The following is a 9325-nucleotide window of genomic DNA, read 5'->3' on the forward strand; positions in this document are numbered from 1 at the left end:
TACTGGTAGGGGGAAAAAAGGTGCAGAATTCATAGGTGTTCATTGGTCTGAAGTACACTAAAAATAAATCCATAAAAAATCTAACAAATCCGAAGCCCCCAAAACATGTCTAATTCTGTCCACATCGAACCACTACAAAATCTCCATTTCTACCAGCTCTATCCACTTGCGGAAACAGATCAAATCTATTTCTCCCATAATTTCCTTTCCCTTTATAAGACCAGGCCAAACTCCAACTAGTCCCTTGTTTGGTTGCCCAGTAATAGCAAAAATCAGTTGCACACGGAAAATCCCTACACTACTTTCCAAATTCACACTACTTGAAAGCAAGGAAACGTAATTAAACAAAAAAACCTATTTGTATACCTGAGAGCCGATTGGGGGGTTGAGATCGGGAGAGAAGAGGAACTGGTGGAAATCCTCGAGAGTGAGAGTGCGTCTGGTGAACTTGGCGATGTGGTGTCGTTTCCGGAGGATCTGCTCCAGTATGCGGTCGGCGTCGGCGACCGTGGCTCCGGCCTCCCCCTGGACCTCCACCAGGAACCGCCGCAGATGCTCCGCCGTCATTTGTGCCGCGCCCTCCGAGTAGGCCTTGAACGCCTCCTTGACGTCCGCCGGCGGCTCCGCCTCCGCGATCCTGAATCTCCGAGTGAAGCACACGCATATCCTGTACGTACTCCCCATATTCTCTCTCTCTCTCTCTCTCTCTCTCTCTCTCTCTCTAAAAAATCCGAGGGTTAGCAGAGCTCGGGCCCTCTGCTCAAATTGTTGTCGTCAAATACATAGAGACATACTATCGTGAACATAACGTGCATATGTATACATGTATATAATATTACCAGTAGGAGTATAGTGTGTAACGCTCTCTCTCTCTCTCTCTCTCTCTCTCTGGACTTGTGTGCGTTCTGCTGCTGCCCGACGCAACTTTCTTCCCGCCTGTTTTTTTTATTAGGAGAGAGACAGGGAGACCGTACGACCAACTTCTTTAATTACCGGCCTACGCCCCCATGTGGATTTCTCTTTCTTTTGAGTTTGGACTTCCTTTGCCCTTTGGACTGTTTGGATACGACTCGACTGTCTCGGCTAATCCATCCTAGGCCCATGTGATAAACGTGGTGAGAAATTGTTTAGAAAAAGTTAAAAGAAAAAACAAATTTAACCTTTTGCCGAAGAGAAGATGACATTTGAGACTTTTCTAGGTTACCCATGTGTACTTCCCTTTTTTCCTGTTTTGGGTTCACACACTCCATGTGTCATCTCCCCGCCCGCGGAGATGGACGAGCTCTTAACGAGAATCCAGTTGAGCGAATCATATTTGCCATGGGTGAAATAGACAGTGAGATTCTAACTGTGCATTTCACTTTCTGACAAAAAACATTCAACCAAGCTTTCACGAACTCCGATTAACTTTATTTTTTGGATAGACGTTAAGAACATCAAAGTCTACTAAATGAACGGTTCGGATAATGAATTAGGACTGTGATAAGTCTAATTAGGCGTCAAATAAGGAACTATCACTTGAGAAGATCTTGCTCAAATAATTCCAATCAAAACTTCTATGGTACAATTTATACCGGGACAAATAGTTATTTTGATTCATTCGAAATTGGAAAGGTAAGGGAATTTATTTTTGACTTACGAAAGTCATTAAAAAGTAAGAAACCTCTCCTTATTGACAACCAAAACTAATTCTCTCAGTGTAAAATTACAACCTCCAAAAAAAAAAAAAAAACATCCAAGAAAGAGAGTGGACATTAATAAAGTGACAGATATTCTACAATAACACCAGCATCTAACGAATTGCAAATACATTTTAAGTCATAGGACCATATGAGAATTTCTAAGAACCCGTTCCGTTAAAATTCTAATTTTTTTAAGTATTTATTTTTTGTTTTACGAGAGAGGTCATTCTTTCACAATACATTTTAATTCAAAAAAATAAATAAGTACTTATTTACCTTAGCAAAATAGGACCTAAATACAAAAATCACGAAACATAATCTTGTAGCTGAAACTACACCGGAACAAGAGCTGAAAATGCATAAGACTAGCCAGCCTTGGGAACAAGCCAGCCTTGTTTGTTTGGACGGGGGCTGCTGTCCCCTTGGCTGCTGTCCTAATTTTGGGGTCCACCCCGGTCTCACTCCGATGATCTGAATCGTTCACTTTGTAGAGCTCGTCGAGTAAAACAATTATTCAAAAAATCAGCTTAATTGGATATCATTAAATACCTGATCGGAGCCCATATATCTCTCAGTCCATGGGTTACAGTGGATTTAATCCAGTGTTTCGGATTCATTCTTTTTAAGATAAAAAGGTTCCCATCAGGTACTTAATGATATCCAATTAAGCTAATTTTTTTCATAGTTGTTCTACTGGACGAGTTCTACAAAGTGAACGGTTTCGATCATCGAAGCGAGACTGGAATGGGCCCCAAAATGGGGAGCAGCAGCATGCTGCTGGGACAGCAGCCCCCCTCCCTCCTGTTTGTTTTGGAGTCTCAAAACTTCTGGGCATGGTCTTTGATAAATTTTATCTATCTATCTATTTCTATTCACTCATTACTCTTAAAAATCTTCTTCAAAATCCAAACCGAACAGAATCTTCATGTTGATTGATTTGACGGTGGTGCATGAATGAGAAATAAAGTAAGGAGACACACAGATGCACGGGTGGTTGTGTAGTTTAAATACTCCACACGATTCATGGAATCCTAGGTCAGTCGAGCCAATATACAGTACTCCGTATTACATAAAACCCATGCAGTTAATGCCTCAAGATTAGTCCACCAATTTATGTCGCAGAAATTCTATTGGTACCGACGGTACCGTAGGGAAAATGCATCGGACGGCCGTCTCCAGCCACCCGATGGCCGTCTCCGGCCACCGGACGGCCGATCCGAGCCGTCCAAAAATTTTAAAAAATAAAACCAAGTGGGCTCACGTGAGAATGAATGGCATCCGAGGTGTGTAGGGTACTTGATCCGAGCACCCATTTTTCGTGTATATATGTATATACGTGTATATACACGAAAAAGGGGTACTCGGATCAAGTACCCTACACACCTCGGATGCCATTCATTCTCACTTAGGCCCACTCGATTTTATTTTTTAAAATTTTTGAACGGCTCGGATCGGCCGTCCGGTGGCTGTCGGTGCATTTTTCCTACGGTACCGTCGGTACCAATAGCAGCACTCTTTATATCGTCACCATTTCTATCTCTAATCTAACAGTTAAAGGTGCCAACAATTTTGATGCTTATTATATTCGCATTACAGAAGCAGGAGAATGACAAGTTACCGTCCATACGCAACAAAAGATAGGACCAGGACCAGCTTAGGAGTCAGGTCCAGTTCAGTTTTTATACTGTTCAGTCTGGTCCAGTTTTGGGCCCTCCCGAGCCCACATCAACTATCGGAAATCGGTCATTTTGAAGAGCTTATTGAGTATGTCTTCCGCGCTATAAATTAGCTTGATCAAACATTAATAGGTACATGAATGAAACAGATTATGTCTTCAACTTAATTTTTGTCATCGCATCTTTCTCGTACAAATTTGTTTCGTTCATGTACCTATTGACTTTCGATCAAGCTAATTTTTTACGTGAATGACATACTCGACAAGCTCTACAAAATGAACGATTTCAATCGTTATTGTGGGCCTCTCTTGGACCCAAAATAGTCCAAAACTAGTCCGTATAAAAACTGGATTGGACCGACTCCGATTGGTTTAATGGATAAATATTCTAAATTCCTCATTCTTGTGCGCCAGTCCAAATTTCTAGTCACTTTTGTGGTGGTGGTTGGTTTTTTTTTTTGAATAATTATGACTTTAGTTTGATGCAGTTAGAATCTGGTTTGTCTGTAGTCCAAATTCTAACTTTTCTGCAGTTCAGTTTTGAACAACAAAAGTGTGGTCCAAATGATCGCAACTGTCGAATGGTATTTTTAATGGTCCAATTTTTTTTTCATATCTTTACCAGTAAGAACATACTTTTACTGGTAAAAATTTCAGCAAATCTGAACCATTGATTATCAAGATGAACGATTTAAATTGAACCGCACACGCTTCTCTACAGTTGACTGCAGAGAAGTCGGATCCATACAGTTAAACACTCTCTTTGATGTTGGTAGCACGTGGGACCTATGTGATGCTGACGACTATTTTCTAACGGATATATAGGGTACCCCGGAAGGTTAAAGGAGACAAATCGCTAAAGCATTAAAGGAGAAGTATACGATAACTAGGCATTGGTATCACTAAAAACGTATTAGACGACTATGTAGATTAATTGGCCTTGAACTGGAACAAGACCAAATTATTAGTTGCTCTTGCGACAGTTTAAAACATTATTCCACATCTATCATCAAATGCCAAGTTCCTGCGGGACACGAAAATGCAAGGACGGATCCCAATATGCAAATCAAAGGCTAAATGCGGCTCCATCAAACCGACGTCCCAAGAGCGCACCTAGCAAACTGGGTTTTTCTGGGCAGGACAGAAGTCATAGAACAATGAAAGCATCAAACAACTGGGCTTTATGGGGCAAAAAACCACCTCCTACAACACAAACAATGTTGCTACAAAGACGAACTCCCAATAAAAGATCAATCTAGGAGCTAACACCAGCACAAAAAAGGACCGACATTGCTGTAATTACTAGAAACAAGGTGTGTATAAGTTGACTTGAGTTATCAAAAAGAAAAATACCAGAAACTATGGTACTCATAGGTCTAAACACAACCGGAGATTTCCTAGTCCAATGAACTCTTTCTAACTATATGGAGTATGCAATTTTCAATTGAAGAAGAAATGGGCAACGAGTTCCAGGTCCCATAAAGAACTGCAGAAGAGAAACAATTATTCCTTTCCGAACAATAGTTCCATGTTAACACCAATTTCTTCGGCGGATTGCCTCCCATTGCTATAAGACATTCTAACACAACAAAAATCCACACGATTCTAACCAAAAGTTAGAGGGAACTAGCAACACCACTAGAGTCTAGAGCAATCTAATGAAAAATTAGCAGTAACTGGATGCATAACATAAACAGAACCTAAAACGCGTGACCAATTGATAACTGAAAAGAGGCATCAACGAAAAACATATACTGAAAAAACTGGGAGTGCTATTTCTTATTGAAGATCATAACGCACAAGCTTGACTCTTTTGCACAAATCCATCAACTTCGATATTTACCAGTATCTGTTGATACTTATGCAACACAAAGTAGCTCCAAAAAAGCAGTTCAACATAAATAGTTTACAACAGAAGATTAAACCTATGACTGACGATTAAATCAATCCATTAACCTTGAAAACATGTATCCTGTAAAGCTATAACATGGAGAGACAATCCAATTCATTATTATCAGGGTAATTCAAAACCTAACATGACAACAAAGAAAACCAAATTGCTATTATTGGCTAACATAATAGCCCAAGAGGAATCTTAGGACCCTCACCTACAACAAGCAATTGAGAGCAAATCACTCTGACCGGTTTGCGTACCTCTCGACCTTATCATCATTGAGGTTTATCCCCACCATGGCCTCCCCCAAACCACAGCTCACCTCCGCAAGTACATCAGGATCACTGTAGTGAGTAACAGCCTGAACAATGGCATGTGCCCGCCTTGCTGGGTCACCACTCTTGAACACACCCGATCCGACAAAAACCCCGTCACACCCCAGCTGCATCATCAATGCCGCATCGGCCGGGGTAGCAACTCCACCAGCCGCGAAGTGGACCACCGGAAGCCTCCCCAGCTGCTTCGTCTGCATAACCAAGTCATATGGAGCTGCAATTTTTTTGGCAAAGGTGAAGACCTCGTCGTCGTCCATGTTGCGAAGCACACGAATATCGCCCATCACGGAGCGCACATGGCGGACTGCCTCGATTATGTTGCCAGTACCTGTTGGGATTAGTAAAACAGCAACTAGTATAATTAACCTATGACCGTCCTAAAAGCTAAAATAAATGTTCACTCCAACTGAAGGATCAAAGTGAAACAAATATATTAGCAAGTCCTCTTTGCCCATCCAATCTCTACGGATACGGACAAATCACGAAATAATTGTCTTCAAATATAGAAAAATAATCACAACAATCTAGTACACAGACACAATCTCGTGGATATTTGTTTCACTTGCAAAACTCCACCCTTTCTTCTCAATGACCCGATCACCATTGATAAATTCTCAAGTGTAACATTCAATCCCCCACAATATAATAGCAAGTCATTCAAATAAATCTCTTCAATTAACTCTTGTGGGCATTAGCTAGTGCATGTCCTGTCTCATAACAAGTGTATCTTTCTTGCTAAAATAGCTAAAAGGACACTCGTGTGTATCATCCACATTGGTTATGCTACCAATGGGTACTTGGTCAAGGAACAAATTTTTAAGAAAAAAATTCCAATACATATTTGACATACTTTCACATAAATCTAGACAATTCTCGTCTATTCCAACACACCAAATACAAACGAGTGCTTATTCCGAGTTCAACTAGTCTTATGTTCAACTCCCTTCACCCCCGCAGGCCCGGCCCCGCCCAAGGCCAATTCATAATAGGGGGCCCTATTATTGTTAACAAACAAATTGAAGGAATAATTTATTACTATTTTTTTTTTTGCTAGTCATTAGGAATTATCAATTATACAAATACTGTTATTCTTTGTGAAAATCTTGTGTATAAAAATGTCTTGAGAAAATTTAAACTTACAAATATGAGAACAAATTTATAGGGAAATGCATCTTTACTTCACGTTTTTTTATAATCGTGAGTAGCAAAAAGGGAGGCTGCAAGGTTTTGATCCTGCGTTGAAAATTTGGAAACCACACAAAACTACTACCGCTGCAACATGCACAACTAGCTAGAATAACTAAAATATGGCCTAGAAAATATATAACAGGTACATTAAAAATGGGGCCCCAAGGCAACAAATTGGAACTTGGGCCTTGCCCTAGGGTTGGGCCTGCTCCCCCGTCACCATAAATTACAGGAGTACAGTATATTACATAATGATTTTGCTTGTTTAACATAGCACACACCAAATCTATCCAAACTTTATACGTAGTTATCATTTCCTATCTCTATATTACCCAAAAAGCTAGATTTTTGTTCACTTTTGTTTCCAGAACCATCCTATCTCTAAGCACGATTTTCAATACATTTTTTCTACAATTACTACTCACTTATTATCATCCAAAAAACTCAATGTCAAAACTTAAGCACGATTTTCAATAAAAAATTTCTACAATTAATCCAAAAAGCTCCACGTCAAAACCTAAACCTTTTTGCTTTTTAAACCTATTGGGTCTACTTTTTGTTTTTTGGTGGGTTCCCCCCACCCACCCACCCACCCAAGAAGTTTGTCCCTAGCTAAAAACCTTTAGACAAGTTCTTCCCGCTAAATGGATTTTTAGTTCATGTTACGAGAAAAATGACATGTCTTGTAATTTGTGTTATTTGGCTTTAGCCCGTTTTATCCGTTTAGACAATACAAGAAACACAACCTTAATAAGAAAATTACCGTAAAAAAAAAAAAAAAAAAAGGTGTCTTACACATGCCAAACACAAACTGTACCAGATAACATTGAAATTACTGTACTTAAATAGCACTAAAAATAAAATGAATGAAGTAGCAACTAATTTCAACTTTCCATTAATTTAAAAATCGAAGACATTACCTGCCTCCCCCTTGGTGCGAATCATGGCGGCGCCCTCTCTGATACGTCGGAGAGCCTCCCCAAGATTCCTACACCCACAAACAAACGGAATCCGAAAATTATGCTTGTTGATGTGATTCTCATCATCGGCGAGCGTCAAGACCTCGCTCTCGTCCACGTAATCGATCCCCAGCGCCTCGAGGATTTGGGCCTCGACGAAGTGTCCGATCCGGGCCTTGGCCATGACGGGTATGGTGACGGCCTGCTTGATCTCCTTGATGAGCTGCGGGTCGCTCATCCGGGCCACGCCGCCCTGGGCCCGGATGTCGGCCGGGACCCGCTCCAGGGCCATGACGGCGCAGGCCCCGGCCTCCTCGGCGATCCGGGCCTGCTCGGCGTTGACGACGTCCATGATGACCCCGCCACGGAGCATCTGGGCCAGGCCCACCTTGACGGAGAAGGGGGATTTTTTTGAGGTGGCGGTCTCGGTGAGTGCGCCGTTCCCGTAGACCGTTACGACACCGCTTGCATCCATGGTTGTGGAGAGAGAGAGAGAGAGAGAGAGAGAGAGAGAGAGAGAGATTAGGCGGTAACCCTACGGTGAGAGAGAGAGAGTGAGAGAGGAGGGATATATAAAGAAGGGGAAGGGGAAGGGGACGGGGAATGGGATGAGGAAAATGGAAATGTGGAGGAAGAGGCCGGGGCTGCCGGCTGCGTGGAGGATACAAAACAATGCAAAATTGCAATTTTCTTTGACAAAATGGTTATTTTACTGGCGTTGTTATTCGCAGCCCTCTATTTTCTTCCATAGTTTGTTAAAAAAATTCAGTTATACTCGACAGTTAGTTATCGAAATTGAGATATATTTTTAGCATCCAATTACCGAAATATAATATTTTTTTCAACAGCTATTTACCGAAAATGTATGTTCGGCAGTTGTTTACCGAAAGTTGAAAATATTTTTGACATATAGTTACCGAAATATAATCTTGTTTTCAAAAGTAATTTACCAAAATATTATTTATGATTTTCAACAACTATTTTACCGAAATGTAATGAGTTATGAGAGAAAATAAAAGGCTGCGAATAGCAGCGCTATATTTTATTGGACATTACTTTATCACACTAGCTACTATTTTAGTACTATATTTATGGATGTGAGCAGTGTTTTCAACGGCTAAAATTTTATAGATTTTTATTTACAGTTGAGAAATTGTTAGGTGTTTTGGATAATAAATAAATTATTGATGAGTTTTTTAGTAGAGTTACTGTAGCAAAAAAAATTTGTTGACAATTTTTTTGTTAGTGAAAACGAGATGGTACCTTTGTTCGGTTCCCACCTTAGTTTTAGTTTTAGTTTTCTCCCTAATCATTACCCTACTTCTTTTTCCAATCATTATCCTATTTCTCTAATTATTATTTTCTCATCTCTCTCTATCTCTTTGCAATCATTACCCATATTTTCAATCATTATTCTATTTCTCTCTCTACCCACTATCAAAACTAAACTAAACTAAACTCCCAACCAAACACTACCTATGCTAAAACTTTTTTGTTAATGAAAACGAAATGATAAAATACGTTAAATTTTTAATATTTTTTTGTTAGTAGAAACACCCTCTAAGTCTTTATAGGTAGTTCACTAGATAGAT

General features: G+C 40.2%; 2 protein-coding genes across 2 annotated transcripts in view; both read right to left on the reverse strand.

Moving 5' to 3' along the window:
• LOC131314308 (phosphoinositide phospholipase C 4-like) overlaps positions 1 to 994 on the reverse strand; it is a 5260-nt gene extending 4266 nt beyond the window's left edge. Inside the window, exon 1 of the mRNA XM_058342852.1 lies at positions 367 to 994. Within this exon, the coding sequence (XP_058198835.1) occupies positions 367 to 684 (318 nt within the window). The 5' untranslated portion in view covers positions 685 to 994. The remainder of the gene's footprint in view (positions 1 to 366) is intronic.
• Positions 995 to 5168: 4174 nt separating this feature from the next.
• On the reverse strand, positions 5169 to 8309 carry LOC131314309 (probable pyridoxal 5'-phosphate synthase subunit PDX1). Its single transcript, XM_058342853.1, has 2 exons — positions 7695 to 8309; positions 5169 to 5914 (listed from the first exon to the last, which is right to left on the reverse strand). Exons 1-2 carry the CDS (start codon positions 8206 to 8208, stop codon positions 5490 to 5492), a joined length of 939 nt encoding a protein of 312 aa, XP_058198836.1. The 5' UTR covers positions 8209 to 8309; the 3' UTR covers positions 5169 to 5489.
• Positions 8310 to 9325: the final 1016 nt, after the last annotated feature.

The sequence above is a fragment of the Rhododendron vialii genome, chromosome 13a (assembly GCF_030253575.1).
Source record: "Rhododendron vialii isolate Sample 1 chromosome 13a, ASM3025357v1".
NCBI lineage: Eukaryota > Viridiplantae > Streptophyta > Magnoliopsida > Ericales > Ericaceae > Rhododendron > Rhododendron vialii.

Excerpts from the sequence above, each read along its gene's own strand:
- LOC131314309 (XM_058342853.1), bottom strand. The coding sequence starts at position 8,208 with ATGGATGCAAGCGGTGTCGTAACGGTCTACGGGAACGGCGCACTCACC. Across the intron at positions 5,915-7,694 it reads TCGCACCAAGGGGGAGGCAG|GTACTGGCAACATAATCGAG; the intron begins GTAATGTCTTCG and ends TAATCCCAACAG.